This window comes from Nerophis ophidion, linkage group LG06 (genome assembly GCF_033978795.1).
Source record: "Nerophis ophidion isolate RoL-2023_Sa linkage group LG06, RoL_Noph_v1.0, whole genome shotgun sequence".
Lineage (NCBI taxonomy): Eukaryota > Metazoa > Chordata > Actinopteri > Syngnathiformes > Syngnathidae > Nerophis > Nerophis ophidion.
This window is the reverse complement of record NC_084616.1, coordinates 6,532,871-6,560,804: the sequence shown is the minus strand read 5'-3', so window position 1 is coordinate 6,560,804 and position 27,934 is coordinate 6,532,871. Positions and strand designations below refer to the sequence as shown.

Genomic DNA, 27,934 nt, shown 5'->3' with positions numbered 1-27,934 from the left:
ATGATGACTAAGTTGCTCTCCAGAAGTCTTTAGATTGTATTGACCGTTGATTAGCGACATCAGCTAACACGCTAAAGGCACACAAAAACACGCTAAAGGCACACAAAAAGCCTGACAGTTATTTGAAATACTTTAATGTGTTCATGCTGCTCACTCATCATCTCCATGATTGATGATCAATTATTAATTAGAAAACGTGATGTTTACACTTCTCTTTACTTTGGATTCTCTCCTATTGATTCTTATTAGAAGACAGCAAAGTCAGCATGAAGGAGCTGACTTGACATGAGTTGCCTTGACAGAATAAAACTAATTATTCTGTAGAATTTAACCACATAAAATATGTGGAAATTACACCAGAATGTAACATTTTCAAAACTTTTACAAATCTTTGTCATGTACAGAGAACATCCACTGTGAAGATGTTTGTGTACTTTTATGACTTAACATCCTTCCATCTTCTTCTGCTTACCCGAAGTCGGGTCACGGGGGCAGCAGCCTAAGCAGCATAAGACATTTATGAAGCTCTGCTTAATAAATAGATTGAGTGTGCTTCCATGGCTGCATGTTTTTGTCAACAAACGGGGTATTGTTTGGATGGCACATTTGTCACTTCAAACCGTTTGTGTACAGTTTATAGGTGGTGAAAAACACCTGATCCTCCAACTAAAGTTCTTATTTTCTTCCTTGTTGCAAGTCTTGGAGCTCACACAAGGCAGCGAAGGCAGACTCCCGCCACAATCACTTGTCCTTATGGTTATGGTTGTACAGATGTTGAAATCTGTTTTTTTTTTTTGTCCTGATATTTTTTTAGGAGCAAATGCAGAAACGCCACCTTCTCTCTTTCTAACATGCGTCTTTGTTTCTGGGAGCAGCCCAGCCGTACGTGGCGCTGGACTGGGACGCCGACATGAAGAAGAGATTCTACAACGAGAACGAGGCGGAGGTGTGTGTGTTGCAGTGAAGGTGTGAAGGTGTCATGGCCTCAATGTCCTGCTTCACCTGCAGAAGTACCTCAAGCACAGCAGCATGGATGTTCCTCTGCAGCTCACCACCGTGCCCATGCAGGACTGCATCCAGCTCTTCACCACCGTGGAGACCCTGGAGGAGGAGAACCCCTGGTACACACACACACACACACACACACACACACACACACACACACACACACACACACACACACACACTCCTTCTTGGGAAACATGGCTACCACTTTAGGAGCAGAGAAAGAAGAATATACATACATACTGTGCTTGTTTGAAAAAACGAGTTGGAATTTCACAAGAACAAGTTAGAATGTCGGCAGAATTCTAATAAGTTACAAGAAAAAAGTGAACATTTGTGCAATATTAAGATCAAAGTTGGAATTTTACTCACCAAGTCAGTTTTATAAGAAAAGCCTAAAATGTTGGCAATTTCATGAAGAGTCGTCGACAAAAGTCACCATTTTATAAGAAAACTTTAAAATGTCGGCCATATTATAATCCACTATGTAGGTCTCACTTAGACCTACATTTTGATAATTAACATACTTTAGCAAAAATCAACAGGAAGTTTGATATTTTCACTTCAATAAAACAACTGCATTACTTTCACAATGCATTAGATTCTCAAAATAGTGGCTCCAAGGCGTCTTCTAGCGCATATCCGGCCGTGGGTCTCGGGGGCAGCAGCCAAAGGCGGACCAAACCAAAGCATTTTGTTTGTAATTGGTTTTTAATCTTCATTATTGACTTGAAGTTATTACAGTTTGTCTCTATCCACATATTTATTTCTTTAAAAAATACATTTTGGGCCAAAGGGAGCGCATTTCAATATCTACCACACACTTGTTATTTCATATGTTGACCAGAGGGGAAGCTCTTTTAAGAACGACACGTCCTCCTTTTTGACGATGTCACCACTAATGAAGCAGTCACTTCTCCTTCTTCATGTCTCAACATGGCGAGACACATCCTTCTAATGTGTGTGTGTGTGTGTGTGTGTGTGTGTGTGTGTGTGTGTGTGTGTGTCAGGTACTGTCCTGTGTGTAAGAAGCACCAGCTGGCCACCAAGAAACTGGACCTGTGGTCTCTGCCGGAGGTCCTCATCATCCACTTGAAGAGGTTCTCCTACACCAAGTTCACCAGAGAGAAGCTGGACACCATTGTGGACTTCCCCCTCAGGTGAGACCCCCCCCCCCCCCCCCCCCTCATGTTTGTTTACAAGATGTGAGGACATGTTTGTTTACATGATGTGGGGACATGTTTGTTTACACAATATGAGGACATGTTTGTTTACACGATGTGAGGACATGTTTGTTTGCATGATGTGGGGACATGTTTGTTTACTAGTTGTGAGGACATGATTGTTTACACGATGTGGGGACATGTTTGTTTACACGATGTGGGGACATGTTTGTTTACACGATGTGAGGACATGTTTGTTTACACGATATGAGGACATGTTTGTTTACACGATGTGAGGACATGTCTGTTTACACGATGTGGGGACATGTTTGTTTACACGATGTGAGGACATGTTTGTTTGCATGATGTGGGGACATGTTTGTTTACATGATGTGAGGACATGTTTGTTTACATGATGTGAGGACATGTTTGTTTACACGATGTGGGGACATGTTTGTTTACACGATGTGGGGACATGTTTGTTTACACGATGTGGGGACATGTTTGTTTACACGATGTGGGGACATGTTTGTTTACACGATGTGGGGACATGTTTGTTTACACGATGTGGGGACATGTTTGTTTACACGATGTGAGGACATGTTTGTTTACACGATGTGAGGACATGTTTGTTTACACGATGTGAGGACATGTTTGTTTACACGATTTGAGGACATGTTTGTTTACACGATGTGAGGACATGTTTGTTTACACGATGTGAGGACATGTTTGTTTACACGATGTGATGACATGTTTGTTTACACGATGTGGGGACATGTTTGTTTACACGATGTGAGGACATGTTTGTTTACACGATGTGGGGACATGTTTGTTTACGCGATGTGAGGACATGTTTGTTTACGCGATGTGAGGACATGTTTGTTTACGCGATGTGGGGACATGTTTGTTTACACGATGTGGGGACATGTTTGTTTACACGATGTGGGGACATGTTTGTTTACACGATGTGGGGACATGTTTGTTTACACGATTTGAGGACATGTTTGTTTACACGATGTGAGGACATGTTTGTTTACACGATGTGAGGACATGTTTGTTTACACGATGTGATGACATGTTTGTTTACACGATGTGGGGACATGTTTGTTTACACGATGTGAGGACATGTTTGTTTACACGATGTGGGGACATGTTTGTTTACGCGATGTGAGGACATGTTTGTTTACGCGATGTGAGGACATGTTTGTTTACGCGATGTGGGGACATGTTTGTTTACACGATGTGGGGACATGTTTGTTTACACGATGTGGGGACATGTTTGTTTACGCGATGTGAGGACATGTTTGTTTACACTATGTGAGGACATGTTTGTTTACGCTATGTGAGGACATGTTTGTTTACGCGATGTGAGGACATGTTTGTTTACGCGATGTGAGGACATGTTTGTTTACACGATGTGGGGACATGTTTGTTTACACGATGTGGGGACATGTTTGTTTACACGATGTGGGGACATGTTTGTTTACACGATGTGGGGACATGTTTGTTTACACGATGTGGGGACATGTTTGTTTACACGATGTGGGGACATGTTTGTTTACACGATGTGGGGACATGTTTGTTTACACGATGTGGGGACATGTTTGTTTACACGACGTGGGGACATGTTTGTTTACACGACGTGGGGACATGTTTGTTTACACGACGTGGGGACATGTTTGTTTACACGACGTGAGGACATGTTTGTTTACACGATGTGGGGACATGTTTGTTTACATGATGTGGGGACAAAAGTAGTGTCCACCCTAACTTAATAGTGTCATGTGCTTTTTTGACATTTATTGTAGCAGAAAAATTCAACTTTGAAAAGGTTTTTCTAAGAACTTTAGGTAGCAACAAATACAAAAGTAAAATAAGAACAGCAATTGAAATAAACAAAAACATTAAATTTAAAAGTTTTTATTTTTTGAAATTCTATCTTGTACTTTCACACTTAAACAGCAGAGTGTCATGTTTGGGTCGTACATCAAATGCAGAAAAGCTGACATTTTTGGACATGTTGGACCAATATTTGACATCACCGTGTCATCATCCTGGAAATGTAGCAGGAACTAACTTCTGAGGCCTTTATTTTGTTAGCGCTCTTATTGTGAAGGAGAGGAAGTGTTGTGTGTGTATGATTGTTATTGCCAGCTTTATCTTGCTAGTTTCTCCAGATTGTTTAGTTTTTAAAAGATTATTTCCCAGACAAAAGTTCCTTCCTCATGACAATGTGTGAGATCTGGACTCTGACTGCTTGTGTCCTGCAGGAACTTGGACTTCTCAACTAGTCTCCTGAGGAAGAACTTGTCCAGCGGGGAGCCACCTAGCCGCTATGACCTCATAGCTGTGTCCAACCACTATGGGGGACTGCGAGACGGACACTGTAAGACTAGTCCAGGTCCTCCTTAGTCCCCACTGGACTCATGTTGTGTGTGGTTGTGTGTGGTTGTGTGTGTGTGTGTGTGTGTGTGTGTGTGTGTGTGTGTGTGTGTGTGTGTGTGTGTGTGTGTGTGTGTGTGTGTGTGTGTGTGTGTGTGTGTGCAGACACCAGCTATGCACGCAACAAGGACAACGGTCAGTGGTACTACTTTGATGACAGCAAGGTGACGTACGCCAGGGAGGACCAGATCATGGTGAGGACACACACACACACACACACACACACACACTAACCAGCTGAAGTCCCCTCCGGACCTCCATGTTGCTGCCTAGACCAACGCCGCCTACGTGCTGTTCTACCATCGACAAGACAAGATGAGGCAACCTTCCCTGCCCGCCCCCAGCACAAGCCCCGCCTCCGCCTCCTCCTCCGCTGACGCCACGCCGCGCAGTGACAACGGCACCAACACCCTCACCATGGAAACGGACTAAAGGTGCCAACTTTGTGGTGAAAAGACTTTTATTTTATTGTAATGTACAACACTGAAGGGGGAGGGGCTTAAGTTCACTTTGATTTGGCTGACATTTTCATTTCCTCAACTTTTCTTTTCTTTGGACGTTCCACCAATCTGTGCCATTTGCTGCTGCTGCTTGTCTTCTTCCCCAACTAGTCACCTCCTTACTACAATCTCAAGTCTCAACTGGACTGGTCAGCTTTGAGCACTCAGATCTAGTCCTACACAGCTGTTGTGATGCCAGGACAAGAAGGTCAGCAGGAGGACATCAATGTCCAAGTCAAGGTCATATCTGATGTCTTACTTAGTCTAGTACTACTACTAAGTATATCTAGTCTGCAGTTAGTGTCTCACTACTACTATCTTTTGACACGTCTGGATGAGAGCTGCCAACACATGTCGTCTAAACGGGAACAACAACACATGTCGTCTAAACGGGAACAACAACACATGTCGTCTAAACGGGAACAGCAGCACACGTCGTCTAAACGGGAACAGCAGCACACGTCGTCTAAACGGGAACAGCAACACACGTCGTCTAAACGGGAACAGCAACACACGTCGTCTACACGGGAACAGCAGCACGTCTTTTAAACGGGAACAACAACACGTCTAAACGGGAACAACAACACATGTCGTTTAAACGGGAACAGCAACACATGTCGTCTAAACGGGAACAGCAACACATGTCGTCTAAACGGGAACAGCAACACATGTCGTCTAAACGGGAACAACAACACATGTCGTCTAAACGGGAACAGCAGCAAACGTCGTCTAAACGGGAACAGCAAGACACGTCTAAATGGGAACAGCAGCACACGTCGTCTGAACGGGAACAGCAGCACACGTCTAAACGGGAACAGCAGCACACGTCTAAACGGGAACAGCAGCACACGTCGTCTAAACGGGAACAGCAGCACACGTCGTCTAAACGGGAACAGCAAGACACGTCTAAACGGGAACAGCAGCACACGTCGTCTAAACGGGAACAGCAAGACACGTCTAAACGGGAACAGCAGCAAACGTCGTCTAAACGGGAACAGCAAGACACGTCTAAACGGGAACAGCAGCACACGTCGTCTAAACGGGAACAGCAAGACACGTCTAAACGGGAACAGCAGCACACGTCGTCTAAACGGGAACAGCAAGACACGTCTAAACGGGAACAGCAGCACACGTCGTCTAAACGGGAACAGCAAGACACGTCTAAACGGGAACAGCAGCACACGTCGTCTAAACGGGAACAGCAAGACACGTCTAAACGGGAACAGCAGCACACGTCGTCTAAACGGGAACAGCAAGACACGTCTAAACGGGAACAGCAGCAAACGTCGTCTAAACGGGAACAGCAAGACACGTCTAAACGGGAACAGCAGCACACGTCGTCTAAACGGGAACAGCAGCACACGTCGTCTAAACGGGAACAGCAGCACACGTCGTCTAAACGGGAACAGCAGCACACGTCTAAACGGGAACAGAGCAGCACACGTCGTCTAAACGGGAACAACAACACACGTCGTCTAAACGGGAACAACAACACACGTCGTCTAAACGGGAACAGCAACACACGTCATCTAAACGGGAACAGCAACACACGTCTAAACGGGAACAGCAACACACATCGTCTAAACAAGAACAAACATGTTTCCATACAATTGTGCAGCAGCTGTAGATTTGACAGTAAGAACAGTGTAATGGTTTCTCCTCTGGCCTTCATGTGCTGTGTGAAGTATCACACATTTTACATGTGCAGATGTGAGAAGAAGGTGGACTAGACTCCCTGCTGTGGAGGACTAAGTCTTCCAAGTCCAGTTGAGTCCAAGATGATAGTCAATATTCCCCTCAAAGCATCATGTCCCCACAAAGTCAGAATAGTATTGATGGCATCAAATGTGAGCAGAATGCATTGTGGGTAAAGGCAGCAGCAGACTTTCCTTGTGTATATTTTGGCTTGTTGTGGTATTTATTGAATGATTATTTTCATACTTCATGCAGACCAAACAGCTGCTGCTACACTATTTTTCTACCAGAGCAAACTTGATTTTGGTCTTCCTCTTTGTCAAATATCAGATTTTATAAGACTTTTCAAATAAAAGACAATTGTTTTAACCAGGAACTTGAGCCTGTTTTCATCTTGGATGTATTTATTGGTGTGAGGTCACATGACCACACCTCACACGTCAACATTAAAAAGACATTTGGCAGCAGCAGGAGAACCTCGTCAGGTACCTTCTAGAACATGGTGGACTTGATATCCTGGCTGAAGAAGGTTCCAAAGTTGAGGTCTCTGCACATTAGATCCTCCTCCACGTTCTCCAGCGCCCACTTGTGCTCCATGATCTCCAACGCCTCCCACTCGCTCTGGAGAAGTGGACAATGGGGAAGATCAAACCTCCAAAGCTGAAAACATGGCGCCTTGAGAGAGTTCTGAGAGCCCAGAAGAACTTTGATGCTGACTTGGTACCAAGACTATCTCCATACTAGTCTTTTTATACATGTTTCATCAATCAATACATGGGATGTGATTGTAATCCTGAACAAAGGAAATGTCAACACAATCAAAGAAAATAGTCCAACCACTTTCAACAATAATCTGATTAAATATTTACATATATATTTATATATACACATATATATATATATATATATATACACACACACATATATATACATGTACATATATATACACATACATATGTATATGTACGTGTATAAACATTGTATATACATACATTTATATATACATGCATATATTCATGTGTGTATATATGTATTTATATATGTCTATATATATATATATGTGTATATATATATATATATATACATACATATATATATACATGTATATACATACATATACATATATATACATGTAAATATATACACATATATAAATATACATATATATACATGTATATTTATATATGTAAATAGATATACAAAAATACATATATATACACATGAATATATATAGATGTATATATTTATACATGTATATATATACACATGTATATAGATCTACATATATACACATTTAAATATGCATGTGAGTTTATACATACAGTATATACATGTATATATATATACACATGTGTGTATATATATATATATATACATGTGTATATACATTTATATAGATATACATATATATACACATGTATATATATACACGTGTATATATACTTATATATATACATATATATATATATACACATGTATACAAATACACATATACGCATATATATATACATGTATATAGTATATAGAAATACATATATATACGCATATAAACATAAATACGCATATATACATGTATATATACACATGAATATATATATACATTTGTGTATATATATATATAACAAGACAGGAGAACTTTCATCTTGAGATCATGTCAGATGGAGAAGAGAAAACAAGGTCACCTTAAAGGCCTTGTTGGGGTCAGGGGGCATCGCCATGGCAGCACCCGTCATCTGGTCCTGCATGAGTCGTGACTGGTCAGCCGCTGTGAGGACACACACACTGTCAGTGTGGTGGTGACAAGGACACACACACACACACAGTGTCAGTGTGGTGGTGACAAGGACACACACACAGTGTCAGTGTGGTGGTGACAAGGACACACACACACACACACAGTGTCAGTGTGGTGGTGACAAGGACACACACACACACACACACACACACACAGTGTCAGTGTGGTGGTGACAAGGACACACACACAGTGTCAGTGTGGTGGTGACAAGGACACACACACACAGTGTCAGTGTGGTGGTGACAAGGACACACACACACACACACACACAGTGTCAGTGTGGTGGTGACAAGGACACACACACACACACACACACACACACAGTGTCAGTGTGGTGGTGACAAGGACACACACACAGTGTCAGTGTGGTGGTGACAAGGACACACACACACACACACAGTGTCAGTGTGGTGGTGACAAGGACACACACACACACACACACACACACACACACAGTGTCAGTGTGGTGGTGACAAGGACACACACACAGTGTCAGTGTGGTGGTGACAAGGACACACACACACAGTGTCAGTGTGGTGGTGACAAGGACACACACACACACACACACAGTGTCAGTGTGGTGGTGACAAGGACACACACACACACACACACACACACACACAGTGTCAGTGTGGTGGTGACAAGGACACACACACACAGTGTCAGTGTGGTGGTGACAAGGACACACACACACAGTGTCAGTGTGGTGGTGACAAGGACACACACACAGTGTCAGTGTGGTGGTGACAAGGACACACACACACACACAGTGTCAGTGTGGTGGTGACAAGGACACACACACACACACACACACACACACACACACACACACACACACACACAGTGTCAGTGTGGTGGTGACAAGGACACACACACAGTGTCAGTGTGGTGGTGACAAGGACACACACACTGTCAGTGTGGTGGTGACAAGGACACACACACAGTGTCAGTGTGGTGGTGACAAGGACACACACACACACACACACAGTGTCAGTGTGGTGGTGACAAGGACACACACACACACACACACAGTGTCAGTGTGGTGGTGACAAGGACACACACACACAGTGTCAGTGTGGTGGTGAGGGGGACACAAAGTGGTGAGGTGGATACACAAAGTGGTGAGGGGAACAAAAAGTTTCAGGGTGGTGGTGGACACACAAAGTGGTGAAGGTGGTAGTTAGGTGGACACACAAAGTGGTGAAGATGGTAGTGAGGTGGACACACAAAGTGGTGAAGGTGGTAGTGAGGTGGACACACAAAGTGGTGAAGGTGGTAGTGAGGTGGACACACAAAGTGGTGAAGGTGGTAGTGAGGTGGACACACAAAGTGGTGAAGGTGGTAGTGAGGTGGACACACAAAGTGGTGAAGGTGGTAGTGAGGGGGACACACAAAGTGGTGAAGGTGGTAGTGAGGTGGACACACAAAGTGGTGAAGGTGGTAGTTAGGTGGACACACAAAGTGGTGAAGATGGTAGTGAGGTGGACACACAAAGTGGTGAAGGTGGTAGTGAGGTGGACACACAAAGTGGTGAAGGTGGTAGTGAGGTGGACACACAAAGTGGTGAAGGTGGTAGTGAGGTGGACACACAAAGTGGTGAAGGTGGTAGTGAGGTGGACACAAAGTGGTGAAGGTGGTAGTGAGGTGGACACAAAGTGGTGAAGGTGGTAGTGAGGTGGACACAAAGTGGTGAAGGTGGTAGTGAGGTGGACACAAAGTGGTGAAGGTGGTGGTGAGGTGGACACACAAAGTAGTGAAGGTGGTAGTGAGGTGGACACAAAGTGGTGAAGGTGGTAGTGAGGTGGACACACAAAGTGGTGAAGGTGGTAGTGAGGTGGACACAAAGTGGTGAAGGTGGTAGTGAGGTGGACACACAAAGTGGTGAAGGTGGTGGTGAGGTGGACACACAAAGTGGTGAAGGTGGTAGTGAGGTGGACACACAAAGTGGTGAAGGTGGTAGTGAGGTGGACACAAAGTGGTGAAGGTGGTGGTGAGGTGGACACACAAAGTAGTGAGGGTGGTGGTGAGGTGGACACACAAAGTAGTGAGGGTGGTGGTGAGGTGGACACACAAAGTAGTGAGGGTGGTGGTGAGGTGGACTCACCATTGTCTTGACCCAGGATGAGGCTGTACATGCTCCTAAGACCAAAAACGTTGAGGAAGTACCAGGATGCGGAACTCACCCTGTACACAGCACAGTGTCACACACACACACACACACGCACACACACACACACACACACACACACACACACACACACACACACCTGTAAGTCACTCACCAGGAGGCATCCAGCGTCAGCAGGTCGATGCCACGCTGCAACATGGGTTTGAACCTCAGAGTCAGAGGGAAAGGAACCTTGGCTGGAGGAGGAGAGTGGAGTTATGATGTCATGATCTAAGCTCCGCCCATGTCATGTGACCAACTGACTTATGACAAATCCAGAGAAGGCCCAGTTGATCCATCCTCCAATCACAATCATGGGGAGAACGTTGGTCAGGTTGCCTTTCATCATGTCTGTCAGCATGCTGCTGTCTGCAACACACACACACACACACACCTGTCACTTCACACACACACACACACACACACACCTTTCATCATGTCTGTCAGCATGCTGCTGTCTGCAACACACACACACACACACACACACACACACACACACACACACACACACACACACACACACACACACACACACACACACACACACACACACACACACACACACACCTGTCACTTCACACACACACACCTTTCATCATGTCCGTCAGCATGCTGCTGTCTGCAACACACACACACACACCTGTCACTTCACACACACACACACACACACCTTTCATCATGTCTGTCAGCATGCTGCTGTCTGCAACACACACACACCTGTCACTTCACACACACACACACCTGTCCCTTCACACACACACACACGCACACACACCTTTCATCATGTCTGTCAGCATGCTGCTGTCTGCAACACACACACACCTGTCACTTCACACACACACACACCTGTCCCTTCACACACACCTTTCATCATGTCTGTCAGCATGCTGCTGTCTGCAACAAACACACACACACACACACACACACACACACCTGTCACATCAAACAACTGTAACATGAGCACACACTCACCTGTCACATGAGCACACACCTGTCACATGAGCACACACCTGTCACATGAGCACACACTCACCTGTCACATGAGCACACACCTGTCACATGAGCACACACTCACCTGTCACATGAGCACACACTCACCTGACACATGAGCACACACTCACCTGTCACATCACACTCACCTGACACATGAGCACACACTCACCTGTCAGATGAGCACACACTCACCTGTCACATGAGCACACACTCACCTGTCATGGGGTTTTTGGGGACGACCTTCCTCTTGACCTTCTTGAAGAATCCTGTCTCTGCATCGTTGAAGTAATGTTTCCTCATGGTGAACGACTGTGAGCACACATTCATGTTGTCACCATCCATCCATCACGATACATGTTGCCACCATCCATCCATTCATGTTGCCACCATCCACCCATCACGATTCGTGTTGTCATCATCCATCCATTCATGTTGCCACCATCCATCCATTCATGTTGCCACCATCCACCCATTCATGTTGCCACCATCCACCCATCACGATTCATGTTGTCATCATCCATCCATTCATGTTGCCACCATCCATCCATTCATGTTGCCACCATCCACCCATTCATGTTGCCACCATCCACCCATCACGATTCGTGTTGTCATCATCCATCCATTCATGTTGCCACCATCCATCCATTCATGTTGCCACCATCCACCCATCACGATTCATGTTGCCACCATCCATCTATTCATGTTGCCACCATCCATCCATTCATGTTGCCACCATCCACCATCACGATTCGTGTTGTCATCATCCATCCATTCATGTTGCCACTATCCATCCATTCATGTTGCCACCATCCACCCATCACGATTCGTGTTGTCATCATCCATCCATTCATGTTGCCACCATCCATCCATTCATGTTGCCACCATCCACCCATCATGATTCGTGTTGTCATCATCCATCCATTCATGTTGTCATCATCCGTCCATTCATGTTGCCACATCCATCCATTCATGTTGCCACCATCCACCCATCATGATTCATGTTGTCATCATCCATCCATTTTGTCATCATCCGTCCATTTATGTTGCCACATCCATCCATTCATGTTGCCACCATCCACCCATCACGATTCATGTTGTCATCATCCATCCATTCATGTTGCCACCATCCACCCATCAGGATTCGTGTTGTCATCATCCACCCATCACTATTCATGTTGTCATCATCCATCCATTCATGTTGCCACCATCCATCCATTCATGTTGCCACCATCCATCCATCCATTCATGTTGCCACCATCCACCCATCACGATTCTTGTTGTCATCATCCATCCATCAGGATTCATGTTGTCATCATCCATCCATTCATGTTGTCATCATCCGTCCATTCATGTTGCCACATCCATCCATTCATGTTGCCACCATCCACCCATCATGATTCATGTTGTCAGCATCCATCCATTTTGTCATCATCCGTCCATTCATGTTGCCACATGCATCCATTCAGGTTGCCACCATCCACCCATCACGATTCATGTTGTCATCATCCACCCATCACTATTCATGTTGTCATCATCCATCCATTCATGTTGCCACCATCCATCCATTCATGTTGCCACCATCCATCCATCCATTCATGTTGCCACCATCCACCCATCACGATTCTTGTTGTCATCATCCATCCATCAGGATTCATGTTGTCATCATCCATCCATTCATGTTGTCATCATCCGTCCATTCATGTTGCCACATCCATCCATTCATGTTGCCACCATCCACCCATCATGATTCATGTTGTCAGCATCCATCCATTTTGTCATCATCCGTCCATTCATGTTGCCACATCCATCCATTCAGGTTGCCACCATCCACCCATCACGATTCATGTTGTCATCATCCATCCATTCATGTTGCCACCATCCATCCATTCATGTTGCCACCATCCACCCATCATGATTCGTGTTGTCATCATCCATCCATTCATGTTGCCACCATCCATCCATTCATGTTGCCACCATCCACCCATCAGGATTCATGTTGTCATCATCCATCCATTCATGTTGCCACCATCCATCCGGCAACTACTTATGGCAACACTACCTCTGTCAACTACAAGTTAGTCACGCTGGCAAGATGAGGACCATTACTTAGAACAGGGGTAGGGAACCTGCGGCTCTAGAGCCAGATGTGGCTCTTTTGATGACTGCAACTTCCTCTCAGATAAATCTTAGCTGACATTGCTTAACACGATAAGTAATAATTGATTCCGCTGGTAATCACAGGGTTAAAAATAACGTTCAAAATTAAAAACATTCTCATGCATTTTATTCCATCAATCCAAGAAGTCGCATTAATGGTAAAAAGTATTTCATTTAATTTTTCTTAGCTTCAGAATAACAATGTTATTAAAAAGAATAAGAGACTTATTATACTCTAAAAATGTTAATCTAACTTATAAATGCGCACATTTAGTTGTATTCAGTGTTAAAAAATATCGGTAACACTTTAGTACGGAAGTAACAAAGACTTAAGAGTTATTTGGACATTAGGGGACCATGTAAGGGTTAGGGGTACTAATAAGCAATAATTCTGAAGTTATAAGGGAAGACTCTTAGTTAATGGCTTACTGCTTGTAAAATAAGGCCATGCAGAAAAAAGCATTAATAAGTACTTAAAAATGACTAATTAAGAGCCAATACGTTATGAATTTGCATGTTAATAAGCAACTAATTAATGGTGAATATGTTCCCCATATCAAAGTATTACTTAAATATAATACGGCTCTCACGGAAATTCGTTTTTAAAATATTTGGCTTTTATGGCTCTCTCAGCCAAAAAGGTTCCCGACCCCTGACTTCGGGGAACGACATTATCTTGTGGGAAGTTATCCACCACAACAGGATGCTAGCTTTTCCTTGACATCCAAGATGGCAAAGTGGTGAAAAGGTGCTAGCTGTGTGATAATGTCTGACCTGTCTGGGGATGTATTTGCCATTCTCTCGCAGGATGCGACTGCGCAGGAGCACCTGACTGAAAGACAAGAAACATGTTGTGTGTTCATACACAATGTTTGCACAATATCTACACAGTTCCTCAAAGTAACAAGTTAGGAGTAAACAATGATGATGACAAAGCCTAATGTCTGGTTGTGGTAGTTGAGATGGGCAATATGAGCCCATCAACGCCGACAATTGAAGGAGAATGTGTTGATGGCAAAAAAAATGTCCAAACCTCCTTATTTCATCAGGGAAAACAATGCAGTGTAAGATGTTCGATATTTATTTCAGTAACATTTTTGCTTTATGAAATGAGTCCATTTCTTCCGCCCGAATGCAGCTGAGGTAGGCTCCAGCACACCCTGCGACCCCGAACAGGACAAGCGGTAGGAAATGGATGGATGTTTATTTATTTAGGCCAACAAAGTTATTAATTACAGTACAACAATTCTACGGTGTTGCCGGGGCGGCATAGCTCGGTTGGTAGAGCAGCCGTGCCAGCAACTTGAGGGTTGCAGGTTCGATTCCCGCTTCCGCCATTCTAGTCACTGCCGTTGTGTCCTTGGGCAAGACACTTTACCCACCTGCTCCCAGTGCCACCCACACTGGTTTAAATGTAACTTAGATATTGGGTTTCACTATGTAAAGCACTCTGAGTCACTAGAGAAAAGCGCTATATAAATATAATTCTCTTCTCTCTCTTCTCTACAGTAATGAGGGAAAAGGAGTAGTTTCTTTGTACCATTTTTCACACCAAAAAACGTCAGTGCGCTGCTGTGACTCCTTTTCCAGGAAATAAGCAGTGTTGCCTAAAATGTTTTCAATTTTTCTGTAATTAAAAATGTAAAAAGGTATTACTAAACATCTGGAATTTTATGGCGGTTTATCATCCATCCATCAACTTTCTACTACTTGTCCCTTTTGGGGTCACGGGGGGTGCTGGAGCCTATCTCAGCTGCATTCAGACATGATACCATTGAATTCCTATTACATCACATTATAAACACCATATACTTTTGTTGGTAATTTCTTCAGTTTAAGAGCATGATTTAGAGAAATATTTTTGGAAGTCCATTCTTGTTCTAAGGAGTGGAACCTTGAGACAAACGAGTGTTGATTTAAAGTCGGGCTGGGCGATATATGGAATATATTGGATTGTTTGTGCGTTATAGAAAATGACTATATTGTGATATTGGAGTATATGTTCTCACACGGTTGCTTTTAGCTGCTGGCGTTACACTACAGGCTCTCCTCGCTCTTTCGTGTCTCTCCTCACAGACAGCAAGTGCACCTTCTTACATACAGCGGGGCTGCTTCCTCTTCCATAATGACTGTGCACCAGTGCACAAAGCAAGGTCCATAAAGACATGGATGACAGAGTCTGGTGTGGATGAACTTGACAGGCCTGCACAGAGTCCTGACCTGAACCACATAGAACACTTTTGGGATGAATTGGAACGGAGACTGAGAGCCAGCCCTTCTCCACCATCAGTGTGTGACCTCACCAAGGCACTTTTGGAAGAATGGTCCAATTCCTATAAACCACGCTATACTGTTGGATAAGCTCAGAGCAATCAGATTTGATAAAACCTCATGGAGCTGGAAGCAATCTTACTTGGAGGGGAGGAAACAGGTGGTAGAGGTGTCCCCTCCCCTCTCAGTAAACTGTGGAGTCCCCCAAGGCAGTATACTAGGACTTTTACTGTTCCTAATATAAGTAAATGACATGCCATCAGCATGCCACTGTGAATTGTTCCTGTTTGCAGATGACTCGGCCCTGCTGGTATCCGGCAAGGACAAGTCACAGGTGGAACAAATCCTCAGTGCTGAACTCCTTAATATTTGCACCTGGCTATCCATAAACTTAGGTAAACGGGAATCCATCCTATTTGGGTCCCACATTAACCTTCTTAAAAGTCACTATAAAAGTGGGTGACATTGTTATCACCAGGAAAGATGAGATCACCTACCTAGGTTCCATTCTAGAGGCCAATCTTTCCTGTGATAAATTGGCAACAAAGGGCATCAAAAAGGTCAACCAACGAACAAAATCTCTGTACAAAAACTCCTCTCTGGTCAACAAAAGCACCATGAAGATTCTAGCAGGAAATCTCATTCAACCCTTTTTCCATTATGCTTGTACCCCAGCACCTCCAAAACCCTCAAATCTAGACTCCAAACATCCCAGGACAAGCTAGTCAGGTTACTTCTAGACCTCCACCGCAGATCACACCTACTACTCCAAAGTGGGCTGGCTCAGGGTGGAGGACAGAGTCAAACCACTTGCACTGAGCCTAGTCTATAAAATCCTGATAACCACGTACATGTCAAACGTAAATGACTGCAATAACCACAACACCAGGGGGAGCTCCACAAAGCAAGTTAAACCCAGATTCTGATCTAACAAAGGTCTTAAGTCATTCTCTTTCTATGCCACATCAATGTGGAATGCACTCCCAACAGGTGTGAAAGTAAGTGCATCTCTATCCTCCTTCAAAAGCCCTCTAAAACAACACCTCCAGTCAACTATAACCCTTTACTAACACCCTCCTCCATTCACATCCAATCTCCCCGGATTGTAAATAACCTAAAGTAAATAATCAAATGTATTTCTAATGTATATACTTCTTCTTATGCTATCTGAACTCACTATGTTCTCTGCTGGCTGTACATATCCTACAAAGTAAGACCGACACTGTTTTAATGTCCATTTCTCTGATGATGCAATTGTTGATGACTGAAGTACTGATATCAACCAAACCCTCCTCATCCCACCCCCTGGATTCTAAATAATGTAACTCAGGGGTGCCCACATTTTTTCTGCAGGCGAGCTACTTTTCAATTGACCAACTCGAGGGGATCTACCTCATTTATATATATCATTTATATTTATTTATTTATGAAAGAGACATTTTTGTAAACAAGTTAAATGTGTTTAATGATAATACAAGCATGTGTAACACATATAGATGTCTTTCTTTCACCAAGACAAGAATATAAGTTGCTGTATTACCTGATTCTGATGACTTGCATTGATTGGAATCAGACAGTAATGATGATAACGCCCACATTTTCAAATGGAGGAGAAAAAAAGTGGTCCTTTCTGTACAATACCACATGAAAGTGGTTGGTTTTTGGCATCTAATTCATCCAGCTTCCATACACTTTACAAGAAAAACATTGGCGGCAAATTCCGTAGCTTGCTTGATTGACATTCACGGCACCCGAGGGTCTTGTGAGATGACGCTGGCTGCTGCCAGTTCATTATTATGAAAAAATGACGGAGAGGAAGGCGAGAAACACTTTTTATTTCAACAGACTTTCGCGCCGTCCCTTCCGTCAAAACTCTAAAGGCCGACTGCACATTTCCTATCTTCACAATAAAAGCCCTGCTTCATGCTGCCTGCGCTAACAAAATAAGAGTCTGGGAAAGCTGGCGTGCACAAGTGATGTGCACGCCGGCTTTCTGAGGGATCGCTTGTGCACGCCAGTTTTCCCAGACTCTGTATTTAGTTAGCGCAGGCAGCATGAAGCAGGGCTTTTATTGTGAAGATAGGAAATGTGCAGTCGGCCTTTAGAGTTTTGACGGAAGGTACGGCGCGAGAGTCTGTTGAAATAAAAAGTGTTTCTCGCCTTCCTCTCGGTCATATTTTCATAATAATGATCTTGCAGCAGCCAGCGTCATCTCACAAGACCCTCCGGTACCGTGAATGTCATTTAAGTGACGTCTTGGTGAAGATTGATGATCACTCATTTTTGGGTCTATTTTTCTTAAAAGCCTGGCTGGAGATCGACTGACACACCCCCCGCGGTCGACTGGTAGCTCGCGATCGACGTAATGGGCACCCCTGATGTAACTAATTCAAGGTATATACTATGATTATTAACCTGTGTGATGACTGTATTATGCTGATAGTATATATTTGTACCACGATTTGATTAACGTGGACCCCGACTTAAACAAGTTGAAAAACTTATTGGGGTGTTACCATTTAGTGGTCAATTGTAGGGAATATGTACTGTACTGTGCAATCTACTAATAAAAGTTTCAATCAATCAATGAAAATCACACAGAAGAGTTGAAGCTGTAATAGCTGCAGAAGGTCTTATTGAACCCTGTGGGTTAGGAATGGTATGGCACTTCAACTTCATATGTGAGTCAAGGCAGGTGGCCAAATACTTTTGGCAATATAGTGCAGATTTAACAATTATTTCAGCCAAAGTCAGCTAAACTTTGTCTATATTCATTCACAGGGGCCCATGGAAGCCGGCAGACCCGTCAGCGATCCTGTTCTGTCTCCCTGTAATGTTTGTCTGATCTTGAATGGGATTGTGCTGAAAATTGTAATTTTCCTGACGGAATAAATAAAGTACTATCTAATCTAATCTAATCTAATTAGCTAAAGATGTGAGGAATAGACACGCCCAGCGTACCTTTGAGTATGGCACCTGTGTGCTGAGTCATCATTCCACTTACATTGTTGACTATTGACATATTGGCTAAAAGAAACCTTTATTAGTTTGGTGCTTCTGGACAGTTTTGCCTGAAGTGGTGTCAGCAGTGTTGCACTTGAGAAGGCTCACCTGTCAGACACCTGCTCCAGGTCCACCTTCTTGTCGCTGTGCAGCAGCTGAGTGACGTAATGGCGAATGACCCCCACCAGGAAGGTGATGACCACGATGGGCAGCACCACCCACAAACGGATACTGGAGTCCAGCAGGAGCTCTGGACCGGCCATGGCTCTGTTTACACTCTGGAAGCAATGTTGGAGGCACAATAACAATGTGAGCAATTTGCAAAATGCACAAACGCGTTATACAAATTTGTATGATGCGCAATCTTTTTGCAAACTGCTTCCAGCTATATATTTGAATAATGTGTGGTGCACATTTTGCAAATCAATGGGCGCAAAAAATGTCAAAAAATGTATTAAATACTTATGTAAATCTATTCATTTGTAGTCGGGACCAGGGGCGTCGCCAGACCTATTTCACTGGGGCACGTGCCCCACTGTTGAGCTGTAGTGCCCCAGTAAAAATTTCACCAATAAAAAAAATAAAACGCTTCAGAGTTTTAAGTCTACATAACATAGACAACAGTGCACATACTACTTGGTATGGTAATTGATTGCTACTGTATTCACTCCACGAAACAGTGAGCACATGGCTACTTAATATGGTAATTTATTCACGTGTGGATCGAGACTTCGGTTGAGAGAGAGAGAGAGGGGATTCGAATCACTGCGTGAGGTAGGTGACGTTAGCCAACAACAATTTGTTAATTACAATATTTTGATTTTGATTTGACTCAAACTGTAACTCCTAGATGGATTTAAGAAAGTTATTCGCCCGCAGCAGGAATGAGAGATGTAAGTGAAGTCCTCGCTAGCTAGGCAACATCATTGTCTTAAGTTGATGCTAAGTTAGCTAACGTTCTTCCTTGTATCAAGACAAACATATTCATTTGCAGTACGAGCTGTCGGGGGAATTTCCAATGAACATGAAACATAATGTTGGTTATTGTCTGCTGGTTCTGCATCAATGATGATTTGGAGTCAGCATGTGTGAGTTGAGTGCTTCTCAAATGGTTTTATCTTCAGGAAGAAAAACATTTTTCCATATCATCAAGTCGTGAGCCACATTTTTAAATCATTCAAGTTTATTTCACAGAAAAATAGACTAGTCTTGTTAATCGGTGTGACTTTGACTAAAATAATCGTGTTTTGTCACCAGAAAAATGGCTACAGCTAAAGCATCTGGTTTTGTTTCCAGAAAAAATAGTAACATTTCTGTATTTGTTTTCAGAAAGATGGCTGAAAATATCGGGTTTTGTTGCCCCATTTAGATTTTTTTTTAATATATTTCCATGTCTGTCCTGAGTCCTCCTCCAACTTTTTAGTCGCTTTGCCTTTTGCTAAAATACTCACTAAAAGTCACTAGAAAAATGGCTAAAAATATCTGGTTTTGTTGCCACAATTTGATTTTTTTCTCCCTAAACTTTTTTTTTTTCATGCACACATCTGACTGAAAATGACACACAATCCACTTTCATGTCGCGACCCAGCAGTTGGGAATCACTGGTCAACTGTATAACAGTTACTGTAATATTTCCATGTCCGTCCAGAGTGATTGACCACTTTGCAAAAATGAAAAGGAGACGTTACAGTTTACTTCTCAGAAAATGATTCCCTGAACAGACACACAACAGTTGTTCATTTATTCTTCTACTGTGGCTTTATTGTTTTGTGTATATTTTATAGTTTTGTGTATCTGAAATAGGATTAGCCACATTTGCCATAAATGGAAATTAAATAATATAAAAGAACCCAGAGATGTAGGGGTGCTTTATTTTTTGTTTTACTTTTGTAGATGTTAAATTTGCAGATGATTACTGCAATAAATATTTCAAAAAGATTCATTGCTCTTCCTTTTTGCTTTTACCAGTAGTAGTTTAGAAGTCTGGAGTAAAAAAAAGTGCACAAGTAGGTCAAATGCATGAGTTAATTTCAGGTGGTTCATCAAAGATCCATACAACATCATCTGATATGATTTCATAGTTTAAAGCACTATTTATGTATTTTTTATGATAAATAAGTGCTAAAAATGTTTTTGATTGCGCGCTTTGCACGTTCACATGAATTATTTGTGCCCCAGGTGTGCCCCAGTATTAGGTCTAGTGACGACCCTGGTCGGGACAATATCAATCAATCAATCAATCAATGTTTACTTATATAGCCCTAAATCACTAGTGTCTCAAAGGGCTGCACAAACCACTACCACATCCTCGGTAGGCCCACATAAGAGCAAGGAAAACTCACACCCAGTGGGACGTCGGTGACAATGATGACTATGAGAACCTTGGAGAGGAGGAAAGCAATGGATGTCGAGCGGGTCTAACATGATACTGTGAAAGTTCAATCCATAATGGATCCAACAAAGTCGCGAGAGTCCAGTCCAAAGAGGATCCAACACAGCAGCGAGAGTCCCGTTCACAGCGGAGCTAGCAGGAAACCATCCCAAGCGGAGGCGGATCAGCAGCGCAGAGATGTCCCCAGCCGATACACAGGCGAGCAGTACATGGCCACCGAACATGCACCCAGAGACTGTCAACCACTTGTTTTGGACTTGTGAAAACACTCGATCCCTATGGCAGGGCATCTGTCGCTTCATCCTGGACAATATTTATGACAAATTTGTGCTTTACTTTAAAGATCATTATCCATGCGTTTGTTACGTCTCGTCTCGATTACTGTAACATATTATTTTGGGGTCTCCCCATGTCTAGCATTAAAAGATTACAGTTGGTACAAAATGCGGCTGCTAGACTTTTGACAAGAACAAGAAAGTTTGATCACATTACGCCTGCACTGTATATACCTTTATATACATATATACATACATATATACCTATACTGTATATACCTTTATATACATATATACATACATATATACCTATACTGTATATACCTTTATATACATATATACATACATATATACCTATACTGCATATACCTTTATATACATATATACATACATATATACCTATACTGTATATACCTTTATATACATATATACATACCTATACTGTATATACCTTTATATACATACATATATACCTATACTGTATATACCTTTATATACATATATACATACATATATACCTATACTGTATATACCTTTATATACATATATACATACATATATACCTATACTGTATATACCTTTATATATATATACATACATATATACCTATACTGTATATATCCTTTATATACATATATACATACATATATACCTCTACTGTATATACCTTTATATACATATATACATACATATATACCTATACTGTATATATCCTTTATATACATATATACATACATATATACCTATACTGTATATACCTTTATATACATATATACATACCTATACTGTATATACCTTTATATACATATATACATACATATATACCTATACTGGCTCACCTGCACTGGCTTCCTGTGCACTTAAGATGTGACTTTAAGGTTTTACTACTTACGTATAAAATACTACACGGTCTAGCTCCAGCCTATCTTGCCGATTGTATTGTACCATATGTGACAATGGGGAAAGTAGCAAGTCATGTCAAGTCAAAAGGCTCAAGTCCAAGTCAAGTCAAAAGGCTCAAGTCCAAGTCAAGTCACAAGTCATTGATGTTAAAGTCTAAGTCGAGTCGCAAGTCTTTTTATATTTTGTCAAGTCGAGTCTAAAGTCATCAAATTCATGACTCGAGTCTGACTCGAGTCCCAAGTCATGTGACTCGAGTTCACACCTCTGAAATATAGTAATAAAGAAATATAGAAATATAGTAATAAATAAATATAGAAATAAAGAAATGTTAAAAATAGAAATACAGAAATAAATAAATAAAGAAATATAGATATAAAGAAATTTAAAAAATTGAAATATAGAAATAAAGAAATAACGTAACACTTTGAAGAGGCTAAAGTTAGCTTGAGCTAGCACGGCGGTGTTTAAAGCACCTTGCACAAACATCAATCAATCAATCAATCAATCAATGTTTACTTATATAGCCCTAAATCACTAGTGTCTCAAAGGGCTGCACAAACCACCACGACATCCTCGGTAGGAAAACTCACACCCAGTGGGACATTGGTGACAATAATGACCCAGTGGGACGTCGGTGACAATGATGACTATGAGAACCTTAGAGAGGAGGAAAGCAATGGATGTCGAGCGGATCCAACATGATACTGTGAAAGTTCAATCCACAATGGATACAACACAGTCGCGAGAGTCCAGTCCAAAGAGGATCCAAGACACAGCAGCGAGAGTCCCGTTCACAGCGGAGCCAGCAGGAAACCATCCCAAGCGTAGGCGGACCAGCAGCGCAGAGATGTCCCCAGCCGATACACAGGCGAGCAGTACATGGCCACCGGATCGGACCGGACCCCCTCCACACGGGAGAGTGGGACATAGAAGAAAAAGAAAAGAAACGGCAGATCAACTGGTCTAAAAAGCGAGTCTATTTAAAGGCTAGAGTATACAAATGAGTTTTAAGGTGAGACTTAAATGCTTCTACTGAGGTGGCATCGCGAACTGTTACCGGGAGGGCATTCCAGAGTACTGGAGCCCGAACGGAAAATGCTCTATAGCCCGCAGACTTTTTTTGGGCTTTGGGAATCACTAATAAGCCGGAGTCCTTTGAACGCAGATTTCTTGCCGGGACATATGGTACAATACAATCGGCAAGATAAGATGGAGCTAGACCGTGTAGTATTTTATACGTAAGTAGTAAAACCTTAAAGTCACATCTTAAGTGCACAGGAAGCCAGTGCAGGTGAGCCAGTACAGGCGTAATGTGATCAAACTTTCTTGTTCTTGTCAAAAGTCTAGCAGCCGCATTTTGTACCAACTGTAATCTTTTAATGCTAGACATGGGGAGACCCGAAAATAATACGTTACAGTAGTCGAGGCGAGACGTAACAAACGCATGGATAATGATCTCAGCGTCTTTAGTGGACAGAATGGAGCGAATTTTAGCGATATTACGGAGATGAAAGAAGGCCGTTTTAGTAACGCTTTTAATGTGTGCCTCAAAGGAGAGAGTTGGGTCGAAGATAATACCCAGATTCTTTACCGTGTCGCCTTGTTTAATTGTTTGGTTGTCAAATGTTAGAGTTGTATTATTAAATAGAGTTCGGTGTCTAGCAGGACCGATAATCAGCATTTCCGTTTTTTTGGCGTTGAGTTGCAAAAAGTTAGCGGACATCCATTGTTTAATTTCATTAAGACATGCCTCCAGCTGACTACAATCCGGCGTGTTGGTCAGCTTTAGGGGCATGTAGAGTTGGGTGTCATCAGCATAACAGTGAAAGCTAATACCGTATTTGCGTATGATGTCACCTAGCGGCAGCATGTAGATGCTGAAGAGTGCAGGGCCAAGGACCGAACCCTGGGGAACTCCACACGTTACCTTAACGTAGTCCGAGGTCACATTGTTATGGGAGACACACTGCATCCTATCAGTAAGATAAGAGTTAAACCAAGACAGGGCTAAGTCTGACATACCAATTCGTGTTTTGATACGTTCTAATAAAATGTTATGATCGACGGTATCGAAAGCAGCGCTAAGATCGAGGAGCAGCAACATAGATGACGCGTCAGAATCCATCGTTAGCAATAGATCATTAGTCATTTTTGCGAGGGCTGTCTCCGTGGAGTGATTTGCCCTGAAACCGGATTGAAAGGTTTCACATAGATTGTTAGACACTAAGTGTTCATTTAACTGCTCCGCAACAATTTTTTCAAGGATTTTTGAAATAAAGGGAAGGTGAGACACCGGTCGGTAATTTACCATGAGGTCAGGATCGAGGTTAGGTCTTTTAAGAAGAGGATGTATAACCGCTTTTTTGAATGCTAGGGGAACAGTGCCCGAGGAGAGTGATAAGTTTATAATATTTAGCACTGATGGACCTAATAATACAAAGAGCTCCTTGATCAGTTTCCCAGGAAGAGGGTCAAGTAAACATGTTGTCTGTTTTATTCCATTTACACGTTGTAACAATTCCTCTAATGTTATTTCCTCAAAACGAGAGAAAGTATTTTGGAGGGTAGTATCCGCCGTATATACAATCGTGTCAGTGTTAATAGAACCCCGTTGTAGCTGGGACGCATTGTCTTTAATCTCCTTTCTAATGACTTCAATTTTCTTACTAAGGAATTGCATAAAGTCATCAGCTGAGTGGGTTGAGCTACTGGAAGGAGTCCCTTGTTGGGTTAGCGATGCTACCGTACTAAACAAAAATTTAGGATCGTTTTTATTACGGTGGATGAGATTTGAGTAATATTTAGCTTTAGCTAAGGTAAGCATGCGTTTATAAGTTATTAAACCATCACTCCATGCTTGATGGTGCACCTCAAGTTTAGTCGTGCGCCATTTGCGTTCCAGCTTTCTACATAATAATTTCTGAGCTCTAGTTTCTTCTGTAAACCACGGGGTGCGCTTTTTTGGAGCCTTTTTTAACTTTAGCGGTGCTATGTTATCAATGGTTTCGCGCAGGGCGTCGTTAAAGTTGTTAGTGAGGTTATCAATAGAGCCCACATACTTTGGGAATGGTGCCATTACCGAGGGCAGTAGGTCAGCAAGAGTTGTCGTTGTGGCTGTATTAATGTTGCGGCTGCTATAGCAGTTATTATTATTATTAGTTTGACGAACATGCGTCTGAACCTCGAATTTTATAAGGTAATGATCAGACAATACTTTAGTATACGGGAGTATCGTAACTTTGGAAACGGTGATGCCCTTGACAAGCACTAGGTCTATCGTATTACCGTTGCAATGCGTGGGTTCATTTATTATTTGTGTGAGACCACAGCTATCAATTACAGTCTGGAGCGCTACGCACGGTGGGTCCGATGGGGTATTCATATGGATATTAAAGTCCCCCATTATGATTATATTATCGGCGTGTGTCACTAGATCAGCAACGAACTCTGAGAATTCATTAATAAAGTCCGAATAGGGCCCTGGGGGGCGGTAGATAACAGCCAGGTGTAGAGGCAGCGGTGTGACAGACCTCATAGTAAGCACCTCAAACGATTTATATTTATTATTTATGTTAGGACTAAGGTTAAAGTTTTCGTTGTATATTAGTGCAACCCCCCCACCCCTTTTGAGCGGACGGGCAATATGCGCATGTGTAAAGTTAGGAGGACATGCCTCATTTAGCGCAAAAAAGTCATTTGGTTTAAGCCAGGTTTCGCTGAGACCGATGACGTTAAGATTGTTGTCTCTGATAATATCATTAACTAACAACGTTTTAGGAGACAATGATCTTATGTTTAAAAAACCTATATTATAGGTAGTGGGCTGTTTTAGGGAGTTTTTGATCAAATTATCCGTAGTAGCAATATTAATAATGTTGTGTTTATTATGCCCAGTGCATTTAGTATAGTTACGACCATATCTAGGAAACAAACATGACTTCTCCTGGTCGCCATCGTGGACAAGTTAGCATCTAACTTCATGTGCGCGGCCACAAAATATAAAAAAGGGATGAAATATAAAAAGCTGAGACTTGAAGACTTAATAACTTACCGACAACTCAATAGTAGTCCTCGGCTTCCTCTACTTCCGGAGTCTTCTTCTTCTTCACTTTATGGCGGGTCCAACCAGCGTTCCGGGTGCACAGCGCCACCTGCTGTGCTGGAGTGTGTATTATCCTCAACGCGAGCACTTAGATCGCAGACTATGTTGCTATATAAACATATCAAATATGTATTTCCACAAAACCACACATAACAAAAGGGGAGAGAAAAAAATATATAATAAAATATATCAAATAAAACTTATAATTTAAGTATTAAACCTGTCATTTTAAGATTAAAGCCTTGCTACATTCTTTATTGTTTTCTCCATCCCTAAAATGGCCTTTAAACTACCTTGTCTGCACAATTTATTGATAGAGAGCGTGTACGTGTGTGTGTGAGTGTGTACATGTGTGTGTGTGGAATGTGAGAGTATACAAGTGTGTGTGTGAGTGTGTACGTGTGTGTGTGTGTGTGTGTGTACGTGTAGAATGTGAGAGTGTACGTGTGTGTGTGAGTGTGTACGTGTGTGGAATGTGAGAGTATACAAGTGTGTGTGTGAGTGAGTGTGTACGTGTAGAATGTGAGAGTGCACATGTGTGTGTGTGTGGAATGTGAGAGTGTACGTGTGTGTGTGAGTGTGTACATGTGTGTGTGGAATGTGAGAGTGTACACATGTGTGTGTGAGTGTACGTGTGTGTGTGTGTGTGTGTGTGAGTGTGTACATGTGTGTGTGGAATGTGAGAGTGTACACATGTGTGTGTGAGTGTACGTGTGTGTGTGTGTGTGTGTGTGTGAGTGTGTACATGTGTGTGTGGAATGTGAGAGTGTACATGTGTGTGTGTGAGAGTGTACATGTGTGTGTGTGTGAGAGTGTGTACACGTGTGTGTGTGAGAGAGAGCGTGTGAGTGTCTACATGTGTGTGTGTGTGATAGAGAGCGTGCACGTGTGTGTGTGAATGTGTACATGTGTGTGTGGAATGTGAGAGTATACAAGTGTGTGTGTGAGTGTGTACATGTATGTGTGTGTGTGAGTATGTACCTGTGTGTGTGGAATGTGAGAGTGTACATGTGTGTGTGTGAGTGTGTACATGTGTGTGTGGAATGTGAGAGTGTACACGTGTGTGTGTGA

The 27,934-nt window shown here is 42.6% G+C and overlaps 3 protein-coding genes across 4 annotated transcripts in view; 2 read left to right on the top strand and 1 right to left on the bottom strand.

Moving 5' to 3' along the window:
• The window catches only part of LOC133554105 (ubiquitin carboxyl-terminal hydrolase 11-like), a 58,483-nt gene extending 52,676 nt beyond the window's left edge, over window positions 1–5,807 (top strand). The window contains exons 16-21 of the mRNA XM_061902511.1: window positions 876–946; window positions 1,009–1,121; window positions 2,016–2,165; window positions 4,439–4,554; window positions 4,716–4,804; window positions 4,884–5,807. Of these exons, the coding sequence (XP_061758495.1) occupies window positions 876–946; window positions 1,009–1,121; window positions 2,016–2,165; window positions 4,439–4,554; window positions 4,716–4,804; window positions 4,884–5,042 (698 nt within the window). The 3' untranslated portion in view covers window positions 5,043–5,807. The remainder of the gene's footprint in view (window positions 1–875; window positions 947–1,008; window positions 1,122–2,015; window positions 2,166–4,438; window positions 4,555–4,715; window positions 4,805–4,883) is intronic.
• LOC133554108 (ER membrane protein complex subunit 3-like) lies at window positions 118–26,938 on the bottom strand. 2 transcript variants are annotated; one of them, XM_061902514.1, is made up of 10 exons: window positions 26,813–26,938; window positions 19,300–19,469; window positions 14,692–14,749; window positions 11,976–12,069; window positions 11,032–11,136; window positions 10,883–10,964; window positions 10,705–10,784; window positions 8,488–8,570; window positions 7,295–7,426; window positions 118–1,118 (listed from the first exon to the last, which is right to left on the bottom strand). In XM_061902514.1, exons 2-9 carry the CDS (start codon window positions 19,452–19,454, stop codon window positions 7,298–7,300), a joined length of 786 nt encoding a protein of 261 aa, XP_061758498.1. In that variant the 5' UTR covers window positions 19,455–19,469; window positions 26,813–26,938; the 3' UTR covers window positions 118–1,118; window positions 7,295–7,297. The 2 variants fall into 2 exon arrangements, with proteins under 2 accessions (XP_061758498.1, XP_061758497.1); XM_061902513.1 differs by lacking the exon at window positions 118–1,118 and having other exon boundaries at window positions 4,623–7,426.
• On the top strand, window positions 5,698–7,181 carry LOC133554106 (uncharacterized). Its single transcript, XM_061902512.1, has one exon. The coding sequence runs from the start codon at window positions 5,698–5,700 to the stop codon at window positions 6,838–6,840; it is 1,143 nt and encodes a 380-aa protein (XP_061758496.1). The 3' UTR covers window positions 6,841–7,181.
• Window positions 26,939–27,934: the final 996 nt, after the last annotated feature.

Coding starts and splice junctions, on each gene's coding strand:
- LOC133554106 (XM_061902512.1), top strand. CDS start 5,698: ATGTCGTTTAAACGGGAACAGCAACACATGTCGTCTAAACGGGAACAG.
- LOC133554108 (XM_061902514.1), bottom strand. CDS start 19,454: ATGGCCGGTCCAGAGCTCCTGCTGGACTCCAGTATCCGTTTGTGGGTG. Junction 10,965..11,031: donor CTTCTCTGGATTTGTCATAA/GTCAGTTGGTCA, acceptor CTCCTCCTCCAG/CCAAGGTTCCTTTCCCTCTG. Junction 7,427..8,487: donor ACCCCAACAAGGCCTTTAAG/GTGACCTTGTTT, acceptor CCACTTCTCCAG/AGCGAGTGGGAGGCGTTGGA.